Raw genomic sequence first — 22,047 nt, forward strand, 5'->3', positions numbered from 1 at the left:
AGTCATTTTGTTCTGTTGGTTAAGTTAGCTTTTGATCTGTTTGTTAAGTCTTCATTTGTAACTTTTAAGGCAAATCTTTTTCCTCCCACAAATGCATTATATAATCTACTAAAGGCCTCAAATGTTAAGTATTTATATTTTTTTGCTACAAAACACAGAATGAGGGCAGAGGGGAGATGGCATGGCTTTTCGCAAGCAAGGTGCATATTTTAATTCTCTATCCAATAAATTATATTACAGAAATGAAAGAGGAATCACAAATGTTTTATTCATCATCATCTTAAACTACCTATAACGTGTTATACTCTGTGGCTATGATTTTTATGTTGTTGCAACAATGATGGCAGTATCTACTGTGGATGTAGTTGTGAATATGCCTGTTGATGTCATTGTTTCGAAGGAAGATATATCCAGTGACCTTTGCAACTGCACCAATCCCACCGACCTACCAGCCCCTTTGCCAACTCCACTTCCGCCACACCTGGCTAACTCTTCCTCCTTTTACAACTCACCTGACCAACCAACCCTTCACAGCTCGCCCCAACCCTTTTTAAAGGAGATTGAGAGGCACTCCAGAGAGCAGAAGTGCTCTCAACTCTCCTTTGAATTCCACAGAGCCACTGTTTAATTGGGGGGGGGGTACTTATCTAAACTTGTACAAGTAGATAAGTGAGGCAGGCCTGCACCCCAGACAGCTCCATAACCCCCAATTCCTGTCTACCCCAACTCTGTTGCCAGTCTCCCTACAGTTCACCTCAAACTCCCCCATCCCCTCACAGCTCACCCATAACTTCCCCATTGTAGGGATGCGGGAGTAGCACTGTGCTCTAAACCACTGAGCCTCTTGGGTTTGCCAATCGGAAAGTCGGCGGTTCGAATCTCCGCAACAGAGTGAGCTCCCGTTGCTCTGTCCCAGCTCCTGCCAACCTAGCAGTTCGAAAGCATGCCAGTGCAAGTAGATAAATAGGTACCGCTGTGGCGGGAAGGTAAATGGTGTTTCCGTGCACTCTGCTTTCTGTCACAGTGTCACATTATGTCAGAAGTGGTTTAGTCCTGCTGGCCACATGACCCAGAAAGCTGACTGTGGACAAACGCTGGCTTCCTTGACCTGAATACGGGATGAATGCCGCAACCCATAGTCGTCTTTGACTGGAATTAACCATCCAGGGGTCCTTTAACTTCCCCATTCCCCACAGCACACCCCAAAATCCTCCACCCCCCAATCCCTTCAACACTTGCCCTGATTCAACAATCCCACCATCGCTGCCACTGTTCACGGGCGAGATGGGACTGAAGAGGAGGAAGCTTTTTCACCCTCTTCCGCCCTGCCACTGCCGCCACCGTTGGCAAAGAGGACATGACGTGGAGGAAGTCTCCCTCAGCAACCATCGCCTGCAGCAGCGACAAGGAGAGAATGGCAAGGCTTGCAAAACCTGCCCCTTGGTGTTCTGCCCACCCACCCCCAGCCCCTTTGGTTACCTTCTCCTTGACTTCAATGTCCCCTTGCCTGCTGGAGCAGCTCCCCAGCACCATTCTGCATTGTCGCCACTAACACTGCTAAGGCTGAAAGAGTGGCATCAGTGTTGGGTCTGCAGTGGCAGCAAAGCAGGGTGGTTGCTAGGGGCCTGCAGTGGCCTGCCACATCTGTTTCTCTGTGACTAGTCTGGGTTGCCTTCCGCTTGCTCACCCACCTCCCAGAAACACCTGCCTGCTGTTCTGTCACCATGCCGCAGCTGTCGTGCCCTCTGAATGATGGCCATGCAAACTGGAGTGTGACAACCAGTGCTTTTTTCTGGGGGGGCGCGGGGGGGTGCATACCCCTAAACATTTCGTGAATCTAAGTTTGGCCTCGTTGAGGGGCAGTATTTCAATATGAGTAGGAAAATGAGAGTACCCCTAAACATTTTTGTTAGGAAAAAAAGCACTGGTGACAACTATTCTTCTTCTTCTTTTTACAAATAAATATTATATAGTAAGATATTAAAAAGTGACATGAGAAGAAGTGAACTTACTTTGGGGTTTAATTTCGTGAAGAGGCTTTTTATCTAAAAAGAGGAAGTGGGAGAGAGAAGAGAAAGAGAGAAAGTTGCACTTAATAAATGCACAAGGAATGCATTTCCTAGAACACTTTCTGTCCAGCTCTACAAATGAAATATTTTCTCCTTGGCAGCTGACAATAACCATTTTTATGTAATCTCTCTCCCCGCCCTTCTCCCGGAAGTATAAATTTCCTTCTGTTTCTTTCATACTAAAAATAAACTACTTAAAGTGTTTGGTGGAGGGAAGGAGGGTAATTATCAATTTTTTTAATTTCTGCTCAAATGTCCGAATACACACAAGGACAACTGCAATTCCAGTCAATAAGATTTGTGACATTGATTTCAACAGGATGCAGTTTCTATCCTTATCTGCCCCCAGACATGTATGGACGAATCTAAGAAGAGTGCAATAGAAAGGATATAATTTAAGCTGGCATTCTGCCTTGGGAGATGCTTTAGCTGGTAAAGTGAAATATTCTTTTCCATCCATTGGAATTATTCCACCAAACAGAATCTCCAAGTTCTTACAAGCACCTTTCCCAGATACTACTAATTCTATGCTAGATGCAATGGAAAACAGAGCAGAGTCTATCTAATCCAGTAAATTAGCTGCTCCTGGAAGAAAGCATAGGCTGTGTTCAGAGAATGGTTTCTGAAAAGCAATGGGTGCAAATTTGCTCTTGATATTATAAAGTGGCCCTAGACCCTAGAGGTGATGACTTGAGAAGTGTACAGAAAAGGAGAGACTAGGGAAAACCTCATTGTGGGAGGCACAAAACAAGTTAAAACACATTTTCCTCTAATATACGCTTCCTTGTACACATTGTATAGTTGGAAAACCGCAACACAAAATCTGGAGAAGTGTGGATGTTAAAGAATAATTGTGTTTCAGCTCTCATATAGGTTCAAAAGCTGGGAATTAGGTAGTTTCTCATTAAAATGAAAAAAAAAAACCCTGTCAAATTGCTTTGAAATTGGATATTCTTTGGAGCTCTAGAATATTCTTCAACACAGAAGCCAACTCCTAGGGACCGTGGGTACTTTGACCCCCAAAATAACATATTTGAGGGCTGAGCCCCTCCCCCGTTCATGGGCATTTCCATTCAAATGGTGAGTGTGCACTGAGTCATGTGATCGATTATGCAGGGCAGGGCTTACCTGAGCCCCCACAATATTTTATTCAAGTTGGCACCCCTGTTCTCCAAAAGACCGCAAATACAATGCTCTTTTCTTACTTCTTCACTCCTGCTCCCTATTCATGGTCGCTTCTTTGACAACATTTAACAAAGAGAATTTTATTGCCGGTTACATTCCTATCTACAGTCTGAAAGGGCTATCTTCTTTCTTTCTTTCTTTCTTTCTTTCTTTCTTTCTTTCTTTCTTTCCCCTATCGCCAAAATGAAAGACTCCTTGTGGGGCTTAGGTTTTACCCCTCCCTTGCAGAAAGTAGCTCCCACATTTTGGCTCAACTCTGGCTACAGTACTAAGCAAAGCCACGTCACCTCTAGAAAAGGCGTCTCTGTGTTTGAAGCTGCATCAAACCTCCCATGAGGGAATATAAAATGTTGAAAGCATGTCTTCCAGACTACCTACCTCTTTGATATGTAAGTGTTCTGCATGGGAGATTTCATAAGAACTTAAGAAGCATATTTCCAGCATCCTGGCTAAGAAGCCGACAAGATGCCCATGGGAAGCCCAAAAGTAAGACCTGAGAGCAACAGCAATTTCCTTGTTTGTGATCCCCAGCAACTGGTATTCACTGGCATACTGCCAGGGGAGGCAGCACATAGTCATCATGGCTAGTAGCCACAGGCAGCCTTAACATTCATGCATTTGTCTAATCCCCTTTTAAAGTCACACAAGTTGGTGGACATTATGAGTTTCTGTTCAGCATATGGCCGCCTGCAACAATCTTGCACGACTATTTTACAATCCCTGCACATTCAAACTGACTGAAGTTCATCCACGCAAGGCCTTAAAATCTGCATTGGAAGCTGCTATCATGTTCTTGATGTAAACAAAACCTGCTGCTTTTCCCTTATGGTGTATCCAAGAGCCTGTATAGAGTCCTTAAGTGGGTTCCCTATAGGTAGGAGAAAACAACAGAGGCCAACCAGAGAATACTGAGAAGCAAAGCAGCTAGTAAGCCTGACCTTTATTCAACTGTTGCAACAGGGTCCTCACTCACCACACGCAGGAGGGAGGAGGAACCATGGTGTGCAAGCCCTTATATAGACTTTTGAAATTGCCCACCCTGTAGCTCAAGACCACCCCCAAAAACATCATACATACATCACAGAAGGAAGCCCTCTAGAACAGAAATCCTGTCTGCCTGGGTACCTGACAATGGCCAGTGATTGCTTACTTGGGCAGCCTGGCCATTCTTTTGTGATGGTAAATACTTTAATTCCTGAATCCAGGTCACAGGCTCACCTTATTCACACACAAAGATGCCCTAAAGACAGGTAAGCAAAAGACAAGGAGAGGCTTTCTCGGTTCCTTCCTCCTTGCAGAGAAACATTTGAAGTCAATTTGGGAGAGTCAAAATGGTTTCAGGATTGTTGTCCTGTACTATTTCAGACACGGTGGTTTACATCCTTACGTATGTGTTTGCCTTGTAAATTTATGAACATTTAATTTATATATTTGAGACCTTAAATTCTTATAATATTCTGAAACCTGCCACTCCTATAAGAAGTGTGCCTGCCACAAGTACGTGCAGGTTGACTTGCCTGTTATGTGTAAATAATTTCAGGCAAAGCAAGGATTTTGAACACCTTGGTTCCCAAAAGCCAAAAACACGGAAGTAAGTGTTCCGGTTTTCAAATATTTTTCAGAAGCCAAACGTCAGATGCGGCTGTCGGCTATTGTTTCCAGTGTGCCTGCACCAATCAGAAGCTGTGCCTTGGTTTTCGAACATTTCAGAAATCAAACGGGCTTCTGGAATGGATTAAGTTTGGCACTTTTGTTTTTGCTATTTGCTTTGTGTTTTTGTTTTTGAGGCTTTTTAGGTTGATTTGTTTTTGTGACTATGTGGAACCCAGTTCAGCCACTGATGGATGGATTGATTGACTGACTGATTGACTGACTGATTGATTGTGTGACTGCGGAAATGGATACAAGCCCCCCATCCAAACAATGACTATTATCAGTGCATGTAAGATTTATTTATTTTTATCTGCAATGCTGTCTTATTTATTTTATAGTACAGTATATTGATTATTGCTTTCATTTTATGGATCAATAGTCTCATAAGATAGTAAAATTCACATTAAACTGTATTTTTAGGGGTTGTTTTTAAAAGTATGGAACGGATTAATCCGTTTTGCATTACTTTCTATGGGAAAGCACGCCTTGGTTTTGGAACGCTTTGGTTTTGGAACAGACTCCCGGAATGGATTGAGAACCAAGGTACAGTGGTACCTCGGGTTAAGAACTTAATTCGTTCCGGAGGTCCGTTCTTAACCTGAAACTGTTCTTAACCTGAAGCACCACTTTAGCTAATGGGGCCTCCTGCTGCCACTGCACGATTTCTGTTCTCATCCTGGAGCAAAGTTCTCAACCCGAGGTACTATTTCTGGGTTAGCGGAGTCTGTAACCTGAAGCATCTGTAACCCGAGGTACCACTGTATCACTGTACATAAAAGGGTTTAAGCCTCCACTTCATGTTATCACACACACAGATTAATACCTGCAAGAAATATATACATAGTAGTGATGGTGGAAACAACTGCAACATTCTACCCGAGTTTTTTTCCCTGATAACATCATCATAGAAATAGATGCTGTTTCCTGGTACGCATCTCTGCACCGAACACTCTGCTTCACACTTTTGCTTTTCTGTCACTCACTAACCGCCGCTCCAAGGTGTAAACTAGCCCACAGACTCATACATAATGCATTTCAGATAATTAGCTAGCAGTCTCTTGAGGAAGAATTACATGTTAGAAGCAAGCCCCGATGGCTGCTTAAAAGGGGGGGAAAGATATAGCAAAGTAGGTTCAAGAAGGGGGTGAATTTCAGCAGAGAAGCAGTGGGTGGGAAGGGTGATTTTAAAATGTGCATCTTCATTAAAGCATTTGAAAGCAGCGCCCAAGTATAAATGTGGACTATTTGCATTGAAGCATGTTGTCACAATATTTGAAAATCACCAAAGAACAAATAATTTAAATCGTTGTGGTGAATTAAATTCATGAGCAATATTTGTGCTTTGGCTTGCAATAATTCATTACACAGGAAATCCAGTTCTGGACAAATGAGTAGGAATGTGGTATTCAACCACCCCCACCCCCAATTAATAGCTCTTTTCAGATGTTTATATTGATTGTAAAGCAAAGGGGGTGTAGGAAGGGGGTAGGAATTTATCCTGATATAAATACTTTTGTAGGCAATTTTGCCTAATAGACACATTTTTCCAAAATATTTCTTCCAAATAAAATGCATTTTTTTGCATGCAATTCCCACTAATATATGCATTCCTATGCATACTTTACCCCAATATATGCATTTTTTGTGCTGCAGAACCACACTGAAGATTTTGGATATGTGTGGTATTTGAAGGATGGCTATGTCCCAGTTCATTTCAGGAACGGCAAAGCAGATTGGTTCACCTTTAAATACAAATTGAATCAAATTTATTCCCCATGCTTATTTGGAGGGCAATCTTCCAAAGGGAGGCTCACCCACCATTTCAGAATCCTGACCATTCTAAAATGTGTTAGGATCTTCCATAAGTACAGGAACTCTCCTACTTCAGACACCCACCTGCCAGTTTGTGGAGGACAATGCAAGCAGTATCAGAAAGCAAAACTTGCATACTTCTCCCCACATCCTCACCTGTATTTGATTCACATTTAGCGTGAATACCTGAAAAAGGCTTGCAGGGCACATTTGTGTGCTTTTTTCACCCATTCTGAAACAGAGGGGACCAAGATTGTTTCTGGTATTTTGCATACCAAATTCTACTATGTGTGCATATATTTCTCATTTACCCATTCCTTCCTTTCCTTCCTCTTCCTCTGTTGGTTTTTTCTTTTTCTTTCTGTAAACCCCTTGTGGCAGGGACCCATCAAACTATTTTTAAAAAACCACATAGATGGTTCTGTATAAGCAAACAAGTATTAGTGGCTGCAAAAAAAATGCAAGAAATCAACTATTAGTTGATATATCTACTTAGAAGTACTTATGGATGCGATGACAATCTTATTCCAGGAGCAGAACAATCATAGGCCTGTTTATTGAGGAGTAACTCTATTTAATTCAATGATACCTGTATTTGCGTCCAAGAAAGTGTGTGCAGGAACCCCCGTCTTGCAGGGTTCAGGATGTAGGGAAAAGTCTATGTGCAATGCCTACATCAGGTCTAGAATCACAGATATGCAACCTCACTTTACTCATGACTCCCCTTCACATGATGCATGCATAAGAGAGACTCATTTAGGAGGGAAGATGCATCTACATATTTTCCTGCAGGGCTGTTCCCCTTCCCGGGGGTGCTGTTGCAGGCAGGCCATGCGCTCTCTCCATGTACAGCGGGGGGCGTGGCAGTGCCACCCGCGTCACAGGGAGTCCCGGCTGCGTCACGTCCCCGGTCAACCAATCCGGTTGACCGGAGGTGTGGCTTGCGCTATCTAAACAACCGCCAGCCGGGGGTTCTCCCTTCTTCCTCCTGCTTTATCGGATCTCCCACCCTATTTTCATGTGTTCTCATATTGGCCTTGATATGGACTATGGTTGGTAGCCTGTTAAAGGGGCCTGGTAGGAATTTTTCCACTTGGCAGATGGGCACCAGCCACTTGGTTTTTGCCTACCTCATAGCAAATTGTTACAACTTTGTAAGGTTTGGCAGTTAGGCATTGGTAAAAACCTGTTTTATGGGAGGGGAGGTTGTGGCCATCACCTGCCCCACTTTAAGGGTATTCTGTTAAAGGAATCCGGGGGTGTGCGTCTCGTTCGAAGCCTGGGTATGGGCTAGGGCCATGCCGTGACCCCATTGGGGACCCAGGGGGAGCTCTCAGTTGATGTACATCAACAGGGCTCCTCCTTCTGGTGGTTGACCCTTACTAGACTACCTGCATGGCGGGCAGGAGTCAAATATAGTCGGTTCAATTCCATTGCTTAAGCCAATATCACTCACATTCTGTAACCAATAAAGTTGTGGCCTTAATTATCCCATTAACCTGAAATACTTGACATGCAAATTTCCCTACTAGTTATGAATACACAATTCTATTTTTTAAAAGTTTGAACACTAATTCAGGCCTTCACTTATTTTTGAAGAGACCCAGAAAAAAAGAGAGGAGGACCACAAAACGCAGTGAAATGTGGTTTCCAAGCCCTCCCTTAAGCAGTGGGAGACTGCACTGTACTTTTCATGCATGCTTATGCTGTAATTGTCTGTTTGATGTTTGAACACCTGTTCAACCCCTCTCCCCCCCCCCCATTTACAGGGAACGTGTCTGGAAAGATGCAAAATGAAAGGTAACACCATATCTGCTTTGAAAACTGAGGCACTGGAAGAAAAAAAAAAAAAGCATTGACACATGTTCTACATGTAGCTTTGCATTTCAAGTATGCACACCAGCTTGACCCAAGCGCCTTCTTCCAAGGAAGCCAGAAAGGAATTCTTCCCTTCAAGATTGAAATGCCAGAATGAAAGCTGCTGTGCATATTGAGGACAAACTTCTATCATTAAGGGCACAGCAGGAAAGGGGCAAAATACATTCTAATAAGATACCTGCAATGAGATTTCTCAAACGTTCTATAAAGACGCTACCCACTCACTGACACAAATTGCAGGACAATGTTTTTTGTTTTAAATTCTTTCCATTTCTTAGGCCGGGAGTGCCCACATGGTGGTACCCTCCAGATGTTGTTGGACTACTGTTCCTATCTGTCTAGGTGCAGAGTCAGAGCTAGCTGCTCCAGCACCCATGCTGTACACCCAGGGGCAGGGCTAGCCACCCACAGGGGCGGGGCAAGTGTCACAAGGGGAGGGGCGATGATGTCACCCCCCTCAGGGATGACACCTGGGGTGGACCGCTCCCACCGCACCCCCTTTCTCCTCCAGTGTCTTTCCCCCAAAAAATATTTTTATTCATTTTATAAGAAAAAATACAGAGGAAACAAATACAAAAAACAAACAACACACAAATTTCTTGTACACACTCGACATTTTTCCTCTAACATCTTAAGGTGACTAACCCCAGTCTCCCCATTCTTTTCTTTTCTTTTAATATTCAGAATAGGAAATTTAATCCAGCACATCACAGCCTTCAAATATTTTAAGATCCAATCTAGGTTTTGTAGCCTCGACTGGCATGGCGACCTCGAGCCCGCTCAAACTTGCGGCCCTTGGATCTGATGTATGGCTTAGTGTGGCTGTGTGGGGTTCCAGGGGCCTTGCCAAAATGCTTGTAAACTTCACGAGACTTCCTGGGTCCAGAAAGCAGCACAGTTCCTTGGCCCTTGGAGGCAGCAATGGCCAACTGGTCAAAACTCATCATCTGGCCACCAGCTTTCAGGATGCGGGTATGGGCTCCTCGGGTCACTCTCACGGCACAAACCTTCAGTTTGGGGATTTCCTGGATGCGAACATCATTGGTCACTGTACCCACCACGACAGCAGTTTTGTTCTCTCGGCCTGGGAGCTTCATCTTACGGATCATGCGGGAAACAGCCAACGGAGCCCCGTTGGTGCGGTTCATAAAGAGCTGTTTCAGTATCACCTTGTTGAATTTTGCATTGGTCCGCCGAGCAAGAAATCTGTAGAGCTTGACCAGGAGGCGAAGGTAGATATCCTGACTCTTAGGCTCTTTGCGTCAAACCTTCCGGACCTTGTTGTGGCGTATGTCGACTCCCATGGCGGCGCCCGGGAAAAAGGGAAACGAAGAGGCTGCAGGAGCACAAAGAATTGTGGGGAAGGAAGGGGCGAGACAGGAGGCCGGTCTCCCCCTTCTGAAATTCATTTTCAATCCTCAACCTCCGCCAGTGTCTAGGCAGCAAAGATCAAGGATGCAGGGAACTGTAGTCCAAAAACGGGGGGTGGACATTGACTACTCCATTCTCTTTGCTGGTGTTGTGTTCTAGAGTTCAGCCCATCAATCCTTAAAACACTTGCAGGATAGGGTAGGCTATAAAGAAACAAGCACTGTGCTGTGCTGCCGGGGGCAGGGGGTTAAGTGCAGCCAGATGCAGAGAGAAAGAGGTGAGGCTCAGCAATCCACACAGAGAAATGACAACCTGTTTGGGGTTCCTTGGGGCAGGGACAGCAGTTAGGAACACAGAAAGCTGCCTTGTACTGAGTTCGGGCATTAGTGCATCTAGCTCAATAATTCTAGCTGTTTAGATTCTTCTTCTTCTTCTTCTTCTTCTTCTTCTTCTTCTTCTTCTTCTTCTTCTTCTGCGATCCCTCGTAGCCGAGTAAGATTGTCTTCCATAAACACGGTTTTAACGATGAGTCCGTAAGTGACTGTGGAGGCCAATTCTGGATCCACACATCCTTCCACAGTGGGGACATTGGTTTCCGGGCGGGAGTTGATCACGGTGTGGATTTGCCAAGCCTGCCTTCCTCTAAGCACGTTTCTCCCTTTTGTCTTGAGTTCGAGGCTGTTCTCCAATTGGAGCGCTCACAGGCAAATGTTTCCCATTTGTTGGTTGTTTATACTACATTTTTTTAAAAAATTGCCTTGAGAGAGTCTTTAAACCTCTTTTGTTGTCCACCAGCATTACGCTTTCCATTTTTAAGTTCGGAATAGAGTAGTTGCTTTGGAAGCTCTTTAGATTAGATTCCTCCCAGCCCTTCTCGGAGATGCTGGTGATTCAAAACAGGTACTCTGCCACTGAGCTGCAGACCATCCCTGCACCCTTCTCCCTATAACTCACACTATTTATTTATTTTAACAAAAAGTGGGGAAGTCTTCACAAGTCCCTTACTCTCAAAGCTCCATAACTCTGCTCAGGTGACTCAGGACAGCCTCAGTGGCACTCTGTACCTGTCCAGGTGCCCCGCAGCCTCAGCATGTGACCATCACTCTCAAAGGTACAGAAGGACACCTTTCCATCAAAAGTGACCAAATGAACAGTGAACCCACTTTATCTGCTCTCCCCTCCTTTTTCATTCTCCCTCTTCTTTTAATTAGGCCAGGTAGCAAAAGCCTGGCCAGTCCCTGAGTGGACCAGAACAACTGTCAGCTGTGCACTGTCAACACAAAGTTTGAACAAGGAAGTTGGGGAAGAAACTCTGCTTCTGAATGACAGAACTGGTTCACATATGTTTTTGGCCTCACGAAAGGAACAGCGTTAGCAAGTTGTGCCTGCAAAAAATAGCCTCAGAGATTACTTTTCTGAAGCATTGCACAACGTTTCCTTCACAATTCCCCATGGGGAAAATCAGAGCTGGAAAGGCACATATTGAAACAAGAAGGTAACGGGAGATGGAGAGGTGGAAAAAAGGAACCAAGACAGGATAATTGCACCAATTCCTACCAGCTGAGAAAGCAAAAATAAACATGGGAAGCCTGAAGATTATTTGACATATACATATAGTTTGACACACAAAAGAGTAAAGGGAAATGGGAACTTGAGAAATTTTATATCTGTAAATTCCAGTACAAACTGGTCTGATCCACACCTGTGGACTAATGCATTGATCAAAACACAATACCCGATCCTTCAGATTCTACAATTCTCCAAAAATGAGCATTCTTGACTAATGAGTCATCTTCGCTAAGAAATTATAATACCAAAATGTATTGCAAAATGCCAACTTTAGAATAAAATGGGTATTTGCCTATGAATTTCTGTGCTTTTCTTTTTTTTTAAATCACAGATTAACACAGAAAGAGGACACGGTGGACTAATGAATAAGCACGTGTCAAACTGACATAGACTGAAAATAGGTTGATTCATTTTCCAGAAAAAAAATATTATCATTCACATAGTTGAGAAAAAAAATATTCACTTAATATTTCATTCTGACTGAACAAAGAGAGGTGAATTGGTGTTCTGGATAAAATGCATATTCCTAATTCAGATAAAGGACAGTAACATTGGCCAGACATGGGGAGCCTGTGCCAATGTCAGCTTTATTTTTGTTTCCCACTGTTCCCCCGCAAGGGCTCACTCTCCTTCACAAGAAGGGGAGCGCTGCAGCGGATAACATCTCTAAAACAAACAAACAAACAAAACCCCAGAAGCAAGCGGATACAATGACAAGTATGTATGAATGCAGGCTTAATGGCTCAGATTCCACTATCATGGTTTCAGAATGGAAGAGTGGCAGTTTTGTTCATGTGCACGGACACAAAACTCAGTGGTCTTGCCAGCCGAAAGTTTCAGGACTTGATGGACAAAGTCCCAACTCCAAAGAGTATTGGTCTTTCGATGCTTTCCAAAACAAACTGCAATTATTTCAAAACACAGTCACCAGGATGCGGGTAGGAGCAGAGCTACCTCACCACACTGTTGACTCATGTTAAGTTTGTGGTCTACTAGGACCCCTAGATCCTTTTCGCATTTACTGTTGTCAGAAATAAACCACAACTACTTTTCTACACTCGTGTCTCTTGGCAAAAAGGGGAAAAAATCTTTCCTTGACTCTTGGCAAGATGACTAGCAACAGAATCTCCAAAGCACAAAGTTTTCATTTTATTATTTCATTTTATTATTTTTTCGCTTTGCTATGTTCCCAGCAGGGCATCCTTAACTTGGATCTTGACACAACACTAATCCTTTTGGAAAGAAATCTGCTATTTGAGCTTGTGTCTAGCAGCACAACTGGACAAAAGTCAAGGTTTTGTTTTCTACAAGCTTAAGAAAAAGGCAACATTTGAAGCTGCCCCTGTCTCAAGGACCTTCTGTTCTATCTGATGGGATTTAAATGCAAGCTTTTCACTAAAGCTAGGGGCTACATGAGGAGCAGATGCCTGTTACCAAACAAACTGTACACTAATAGGAGAGAAGATAGGAAGGGAAATGCCTAGCATCACCTTATGTAATATAGCTTCAATCAGCTGCAGAGCTGAGTTAAAGCACCCAAGCACAGAGGCATCACTTTAGAGACTAGCCTGGGGGAATGTTGGTTTTCGAGTATGTGAGATGTGTTGCCATCAACAATCCTCTTTTTGCATTTTAGTTTCTTTCAGTTTGGACATTCTACTGCAGTTCAGCTGCCACCAAATGCTACCTAATTTGTCTCACAGTCCCATTATTTCATGTAATTTACACAAGTTAAAGTTAATTAACAATGCAATAGTTACCACACCTTTAATTTCAATGCAAAGGAAATGCAGTTCAAATGACGGACAAAATGCCATTGATTACATATCATTTGCAGACTGAAAACAACAATGAACACCAGTCGGTATTGATTTCTGTTCTGGACATGGGATGAATAAATGAACATTGGTAATTTCCACTTCTTTTTCCATTTCCATTGGAATTTGTGCCCCTGAAGATTTCCCATGAGGAAAAGCATTCCACATCCCTGGCTAGGGGACCATCTGGTCTAGGACTAGGCCTGTGAGGAAAGACATGCAAATGAACTTCCAGAAGCTTCAGCAGCCTGCCTGACACTGGGTTCCTCATCACAACCAGCAAAAGCAGAACAATTTGTGCAAGATAAATGCAAGGAATCAGAATCTGAATTACTCTGTCACAAAAACATGTTTTTTTTCCAGAACTGTAAAATATTAACAGGTATATAATGTTATCCAAACATTATACCGCTTAAATGAAAAGTGAAGTTCTCGGTGGCAGCATTTGCTGTTGTGGTTGTTCTGTCCAGCTGTGAGCAAGTATTTGGTTTATGGATGGCCACAGTTTTTTTGGTCTTTCATCCCACAAGCAGCAAGTAGCTTTTATCCAGCAGTTTAAAAGGAAACTAGGCCAAATGGAATGTGCCCAGAGGAGGATTAGGAAGGAGACCAAGTCCTATGAGGAATGGTTGAAGGAGTTGGGCATGCTTGCCCCAGAGAAGAGACAATATGATGACCATCTTCAAATATCTGAAAGGCTGCCACCTAAGTGATGGATCAATTTTTGTTTTCTTTTGCTCCAGAGGAAAGGACACAAACCACTGAGTTTTAATTTCCAAGAAAGGGGATTTTGAGTCAACATTAGGAAGAAACTTGCTGATGGTATGAACTGTTTTAACAGTGGAACAGCTAAAAGGTGATAGACTCTTATTTGCTAAACAGGATGGATGGCTATCATTCAGGGATGTAGTAACAGTGGATTTCCAGCATCAGCAGGTGATAGGATGAGATGACATTTGAGATCTCTTCCACCTCTATGACTCTGTGATGCATTTTATCTAACATGCATAGTGCAAAAATCCACATGAAATACAGGGGTTTGCCTAATGAGTACCCATGGCAAAAAGTTCATTTCTTGCACAGCAAGACGATCAAGCAGAAAACAGCATGATGGATTCACAGGAACAGAGCTCAATAGATGTTCACAGGTCTGTACACCAAGTAGTTTCTCTCTACAAGAATGATCATTGCTTGCAAGGGTTTAGTAACCTCTGCCCTGCAGGTCTATTTAGACTTGGTATGAGTTCCAACTTAGCCTCAAAACCACATCCACTTACCCCACACCTGACTTCACATGTGATGTCCGGCATGCAGCAGATAAGCATGTGATTCCAATGGAACCATCAGGCAGCTAAAGTGAGTTCCTGACGGTTCCTTTGCAAGCGGGGATCACTGACAAGACATGATCAGCGCTGACAGCCAGACCCACTGGGATTGGCTGCACCAGCAAGTTCCGCATCAGGAACCTGCTAGTGCAGCTTAAGGGGCCTTGCTGTCAGCTTGCCAGCCTTCAGAGGGAAAATGTCAGTTTGCAGGCATGGTCTGAATCCAAACTGCCATCTGCAAACAAACTTCAAGGAGGCTTGCTCTGTCTGATCAGCTGATCAGCGATTACAGTGAGGCCCTTTGAAGTTGCGAAGTGGCAGAATGATAACAGCAGGTGATTGACAGGTTGATGGAGGCTCTTGCTTACAAGCAAGTAAGAAATCCTCAGTCAGGCAAGTAACTGCGCAGGCTCAGCTGCAGATTCAAGGCTCAAGAGTCATGGTACATCTGCTCAAGATGCTCAGAATTGGACAAAAGCAACGAAGATGTCCCAACAAGTTTTCCACACCCCGCCTGCCAAGTTTTAAAAGATGCGGTATAGCACGCTCATTCACAAGACTCACTCGCCTTACGGGGACGTTAGGATTGCAAGCGTGAACTCCTATGTGGTGGGTGGGTCTGCTCCCATCTGCAATGCGGCACCTGGTTCTAGGCAACATGACTGTGCCCACATGTTTGGGCTTTTGTTCCATTGCTGTCACCTCTGGTTCCACCTCCCCACTCAGTTAATTGTTGAGGGACATTTTACCAGATCCAGTTCCAGATAGCAGTTGGTATCTCCTATCCTGGATCTCTTTTCCAATTATTTAGATAAGTATTAATTGATGTTTCCCTACATCTAGAACTGCATGGGGTATGTGAATGCCTGAGCAGTGCCTTCAGCTAACCCCCAAATAGAAAAAGAAAGCTGCCTTATAACCAAGTAAGACCATTGGTCCATCTAGCTCAGTATTGTCTACACCAGAGGTTCTCAAATTTTCTTTCTCTAGGGCACACTTCAGGGGACTAAGGCCCACCAATTGCAAAACGGTGATGGGGGAAGGCAGAGTTTGACACTGGCAATAACTAACATCCCCTTGTATTGATATTCAATCAATTTTAGGAAATTGTTCTCTGTTTCCGATCCACGCCACTTGAACATTTTTTTTATTCAATTTCTGCACTGATCCATATTTTAAGCCTAGGGGAGGGAGACACCACTCAAAATTCTAATCTGCAAATTAGTTTGAGAGATGGATCAAGTTGATTCACATAGGAATTTGCAAAGATCAAATTCTTCAAACATCCCCATTCCAAAATCAAAAGGGGAGTCTCTAGGTTCACTGCTAATCTGGACACACAAAGAACAGAAGGAAGTATCTTTCAGTCTGTGCGACCTTCCTTTGACACCATCTGTTTCTGAGCAACTGATACATGTTGGACCATCCCAAGTAATCATTGATAAATTATTCACCACAGGAGGAATCCAAAACTTCCCTTCCAGCCAATATAACCCTTTCTATGGACTTCAAAGGATTTGAGCTCCAAGCAAAAGGCACCAGCAGAATGAATTTCAAAGCTATGAACACGCACCACACACACACACACAGAGAGAGAGAGAGAGAGAGAGAGAGAGAGAGAGAGAGAGAGAGACTCATTTGTCAACAGATTTCGCTGCAGACAACTCTCTCCAGTCTGCAACATGAATCATAGACTTGGCTGTGAGTCTTAATTTAAGGGACAGAGAGGGAGGAAAAAGGATACTGACATCCCATGAAAGCTATTTACCTTGAATGCAAAGTCCTTCAGTGCAGTTCTCTGACTCTTGGCTTGGACCTTCACAGAATTTCCCACCATTCCGTGGAGGTGGAGCAGTACATTCCCGGATCCTCATGTGCTCACACTCGGGACTGCAGACTGACCATTCACTCCACACCTCCCAGCCGCCATCCACTAAACAGAAAGGAAGGAATTCACTGTTGATTTAAAATGGCAAATTGTTTGATCCAGAACTCGTTTGGGGCACTTTGGTAATATAGGTGAACTCCCATATAGGCAAGATAGATGAAATCCTTACCCCATCATTTCTCAAATTTATCCCAGTTTTCTCTTCCATCGGAAGGTGGTGGACACTCCATTATATGCTTGATTTTTTTGTTTGTTTTGTTTTGTTTTTAAAGCAGGGGTTGGATGGTTACCTATCAGGGATGTTGTAGTAGTGAATATTTTTCATCCCCAAGGGGTTGGACTAGATGATATTTGAGGTCATTTTGAACTCTGTGATTCCCTGATCCATCAAACCCAGATCAGAGAAACCTGTGGCCCTCCAGATGTTGTTTGCCCCCAACTCCCATAATCCCTGCATTGGCCATGCTTGCTGATGGGAGTTGGTCCACCATCATCTGGAGGGATGCAGACTCACCAGCCCTGATCTAGCCTGCAATCTGATTTATTTTAGCTCCGTAATGTTCAACCAACCATAGATCACCTGCAACCTTTCTGCTCCTTATATCTAGAGCTCCCTCCTAAAACACCCATGCAATGCCTGCAAACACTTCTTGGAACTCAACTTCTCCCACACAGTTATCAAGACAAACTCTTAATCCAATGGTGAGGAACTTTAGCCCTCCAGTTCTTGAAGGACTCCAGAGCCAATCAGCCCTATCCAATAGTCAGGGATCATGGGAGGTGCAGTCCAGCAATGATGTATAGGTCCCCCTGTCCAATTTCTCGTGGTTATATATTATGTGTGTGTCCTACCAAGGAGGACCATTGAGATCAACAGACTTTGAGTAAAATTTAATTTAACATAATCCAGTATCCCAATATCTTAGCATAACTAAACCTAAATATCATAAAAAATTCCTTCCAGTAGCACCTCAGAGACCAACTTTGTTCTTGGTATGAGCTTTCGTGTTCATGTACACTTCTTCATGCACACGAAAGCTCATACCAAGCACACGAAAGCTCATACCAAGAACAAACTTAGTTGGTCTCTAAGGTGCTACTGGAAGGAATTTTTTATTTTATTTTGTTTTGACTATGGCAGACCAACACGGCTACCTACCTGTAACTAAACCTAAATATGTGTAACTAATCTGAATACATTGTTATGATCAGTATTCAGCTAATGAGTTCCATCAGCAGAGCAAAGACTTTTGCTCATGCACAGTGCTTTTTTTCTTTTTTAAAAAAAGTTTAGGGGTACTCTCATTTTGACTCAAGAAAATCACCATTTTATAGTTCAAATCGGGGAAAAAATAAATACAGTAAATGGACAAAAGTACAAAGATTCACAAAATGTTTAGGCGTATGTGTACCCCTGCATCCCCACTGCTCATGCAACAGAGCTTCCCTCTCCCCCTGCATCTCTCATTCCTCCTTGTAATTGGCTTGGGGGAGGGGGTGGGAGGAACCCTCCCAACAGTGAATGGGAGAAGGAGAGGGGGATTCTTCTATCTGGCAAAAGGAAATGCTTACCCTGATAACCCATCACCTTAGCATGATGCTGGATTCTTCCCATGATCTCAAATAAGACCTTTTGATGTAATTTTTGGGGGGAGGATGGGTGAGGGAGCAGAGAAAGCCTTTGAAAATATTTTGGGGTGCTTGGCTTTGTGATGGAAGCATTGCTACCCCTTAGTACACACACATACTTTTTTTTGGGGGGGGGAGAGACTTTTAAAACAGATGTCAGAGGAGGTATTCACAATGGCTGGCATCCCCCACCCTTGCAATGCCCCTCACATAGCTTTTTCTGGGGGGGGGGGGTAAATAGTCCACACCAGAAACCTTGGTTGGCCCCTGAATTGTTTTATGAAACTAGAGTCTGAATAAACCACAGTTTGCTAAGAAACAATGGTTTGTTCAAAAATGTAAGCTTTTGAACTTTCACTCTCTGCATCTTACTTGGGGATGAGGAGTTGGGAAGCAGGAACATATAAGCCTGAGGGACACTGCAGCTTATGCATGATCTAAAACAAGGTTTATGATGACCTGAACTGGACGTTATCTTCACCCCAGTATCTTGTTGGCAACCTGAAATCTATATTCTAGTTTAGGGGTAACCAACATGCTGTTTTCCAGATGTTGTGGGACTCTAACTCCCATAAATACCAGCCAGTATGGTCGATGATCAAGGACAGGCATAGGCAAACTTGGCCCTCCAGATGTTTTGAGACTACAATTCCCATCATCCCTGACCACTGGTCCTGTTAGGTAGGGATGATGGGAGTTGTAGTCCCAAAACATCTGGAGGGCCAAGTTTGCCTATGCCTGATCAAGGAGGATGGAAGCTGTACTACAGCAACATAACTATCCCTGAACTGCAGCATTTCAGCTTACAGGAGGAAAACTTATGTTTGAATGCTTTGCTGTAGAATAATCCCCTAACCACAGAAAACTAGAATGTCAGGGACAACAGCAGGCTAGAACTCTTCTCCCTGACATCTAGCTTTGTATGTGCACAGAAGGTTTATATGTAACTATTAACTGAACACGTAAAGCTGAATGGTCCATCTGTTTGTTTTATATACTAGACCTCATTTACACCATGCAAAAAAGGTGAATAAAATCTTTTTTTGGGGGGGGGGAACCTCACAAAAAACCTAGTGAAGTTGAATTTAAAGCTCAAAACTGCTGTACAAGATTACATGTGCTAAAATTTATCTGCTATCAAAGAGAAGCCTAAATGGCTCCTTTTAGGTTATATCTCTTCCCCAAATTTCTGTGCTATTTTTCCCCCATTCATTTGGGCTGCTGCTACAATGTTTTTGAGAGGGAGAGAAAGATTGCCTGAAGCGAAAAAAGAAGGAGGAAAGAAGCAAAAGCAAAAATGATATTGGGAGAAATGCTGACAGTTGGAGACTCGTTTTCAGACTTATTTGGAATCACAGGAAAGGGTTCATGGTTGACCAATTTTACATCATTCGCTTTCATCATATACCACTAGAGAAATCTGCGATCACATGATGTCCCATGTCCACATCATGCAGAAGGAAAAGCAATTTGGAATGCAAAACATACCAAAATGTTTATTTCAGCAGAAAGGCCAGGTAGAACGAGCTGACATATTGGGGTCCATAATTGCTCTACTCAAGCCCAGAAGTGTCTCACCGGGTGGGGTAGACCTACTGTGCTATCTTAATGGCAAGAAGGCTGACATTGCTTACCAGGAAGGAGAGGTTGGAGCAGTGTGAACATGCTTGTGGAGCCAATCCAGCGCTCCTGCTTCAGCATTCGCACCGCACCAACCTCTTCTCCTGCCTAGTCAACATTGACCCACTTGCTAGAAAACAAGTATAGAGACTCCACCCAGCCCAACATGTGCACGAGGCTTTTCAAACTTGACCAAACCATGGTTGGCATTATGTCTGAATAGTCCCTTAGAGTGAAGGGAATACCGGTTCAAAAATTCAACGTCCAATCACTTCTAGGGGTTGAGATAATTCTGACATGTACTGTACCTGAAACATGACAGCTAGCCTTGCAAGTTCTCTTGCTAATGCCCACAAGATATTCAGGATCAATATGTCTAACAACTGGCTTAGAACAGCTCACTTCCTGTCTTACAGTCTTTGCAACTCCCTGTCCAGCTCTTTTTCACATTGCCTGTGTCCCAATTATGCATGTTAACAGAGGCAGTTCAAAAGAAATGCTAGATTCAATAAATTCCAATTTAAAGCCTGTAGACATGAAACAGACACCCACAGTGTTCAATGAGTTTGGGATAATGAAATCTAAAGAAAATATGCATGCAGTTTAAAAATTGGACAGTGCATATTGGTAAATTTTCAATTTTTGTGTGTGTGGGGGGGGGAATCCTCACATACAGGAAAATACAGAGATGACCATTGGCCACACTCCAAGGTGTATCGTGTCATTGATTGCAGACTAATTATTTTTTTTAAAGAAAGGAAAACTTTTGGAATTTTTTTTAATCCTCATGAAAATTCATCAGCATTTTAGTGTGAACAAATCATACACACCTTTGTATGCAGTTTTCACCAATAAACACATTTTGCATGTTTTTTTTCACAGATACATGCATCATAATGTACACTTTCCCTTAACAATTTTTTATATAAACTATTTGATTGTAAAAATAAAAATAAAAAATACATCACCAGAAAGAAAGAAAAAGAGTGTGAATTTCCAAGGGCAACATATTTCAGTTCAGGCATTGTTTCAGAAACTTTGTCCTTTGGTAGGTCTGCATGAGAATGTAAAATGAACTGAATTTATTTTTGCACCCCTGCCCTCAGGTGACTTTGCGTATTGCAAAGAACTCGGGAGGATAACAGCCCCATCTCCCCGACTTCAAACGTGGGCCTGTGAACCATTTAAATGTAGGCCTGTCAGACCTCACCCCACTGGCTCTGCTCCACAAGGCCTCCTCTCCCCAGACTCCTCTCCCCTCAACTGTTACCTGGGGCAGCCATTCCATCAGGCTGCCTCAATGGGAGAGCTTTTGTGTGCATGCACACTTCTTCAGATACACTGAAACAGAAGTCACCAGACCCTTATATATAGTGAGAGAGTGGGGAGGGGTGTTACTCAGAAGGGTGGTGGGAATGGGTGATTGGCTGATAGGTGTGGAAAATCACCCATTCCCACCACCTTTCTGAGTAATACCCCTCCCCACTCTCTCACTATATATAAGGGTCTGGTGACTTCCGTTTCAGTGTATCTGAAGAAGTGTGCATGCACACGAAAGCTCATACCAAGAACAAACATAGTTGGTCTCTAAGGTGCTACTGGAAGGAATTTTTATTATTATTTATTTTGTTTTGACTATGTCAGACCAACACAGCTACCTACCTGTCAGTGGGAGAGTTAAGACCCAGGGCTCATGTCTTCAGCTTTGCCAGAGGTTTAGTTCCATTAGGCACCTCCAGCCTCTGAACTGTGCCAGGTGGTTATTAGAAGAACAACTGCTAAGAAACTGGTGCCTGTGTCTGGATTCTGATTTTCCTCTTCCCTCCCAGTCCCTTTTGCCTTGTGTGCCTTGTAAGCCTGAAGATAGGGACTGTCTTGCTTTGATTGTACGTAAGTCACCCCGGGAGCCCTTTAGGCTGAAGAGTGGTGTACAAATACTCTAAATGAATAGTAACAAATACCCTCTCACTCTCTCACCAGGGCACAATGAAGTGCAGGTAATTTTCTGCACAGACATTCCTTCGCAGAAGGCACCTCCGTTGAGAGGGGCTGGGTTTGTACAGGTCCGTGACCTCTTCTGCCACCCTCTGCCACATCGTACGTTGCAATTGGACCACTCTGTCCATGAAGACCAGCCTCCGTTCACTGCAACCAGAACACATATAGGGAGGTGGGGGAGTAGGGAGGAGATGGATATCACATTAACATTTGAAAAGAACAAACCTTCATTT

At 43.4% G+C, this 22,047-nt stretch overlaps 2 protein-coding genes across 2 annotated transcripts in view; both read right to left on the minus strand.

Moving 5' to 3' along the window:
- Positions 1 to 22,047, minus strand: part of UNC5D (unc-5 netrin receptor D) — a 407,047-nt gene that overhangs the window by 89,969 nt on the left and 295,031 nt on the right. The window contains 3 exon segments of the mRNA XM_033171586.1: positions 2,013 to 2,045; positions 16,448 to 16,612; positions 21,794 to 21,961. Coding sequence (XP_033027477.1) covers positions 2,013 to 2,045; positions 16,448 to 16,612; positions 21,794 to 21,961 — 366 coding nt within the window.
- On the minus strand, positions 9,274 to 9,907 carry LOC117059767 (60S ribosomal protein L18-like). Its single transcript, XM_033171585.1, has one exon. The coding sequence runs from the start codon at positions 9,743 to 9,745 to the stop codon at positions 9,335 to 9,337; it is 411 nt and encodes a 136-aa protein (XP_033027476.1). The 5' UTR covers positions 9,746 to 9,907; the 3' UTR covers positions 9,274 to 9,334.

This window comes from Lacerta agilis, chromosome 15 (genome assembly GCF_009819535.1).
Source record: "Lacerta agilis isolate rLacAgi1 chromosome 15, rLacAgi1.pri, whole genome shotgun sequence".
In the NCBI taxonomy this organism is placed as follows: domain Eukaryota; kingdom Metazoa; phylum Chordata; class Lepidosauria; order Squamata; family Lacertidae; genus Lacerta; species Lacerta agilis.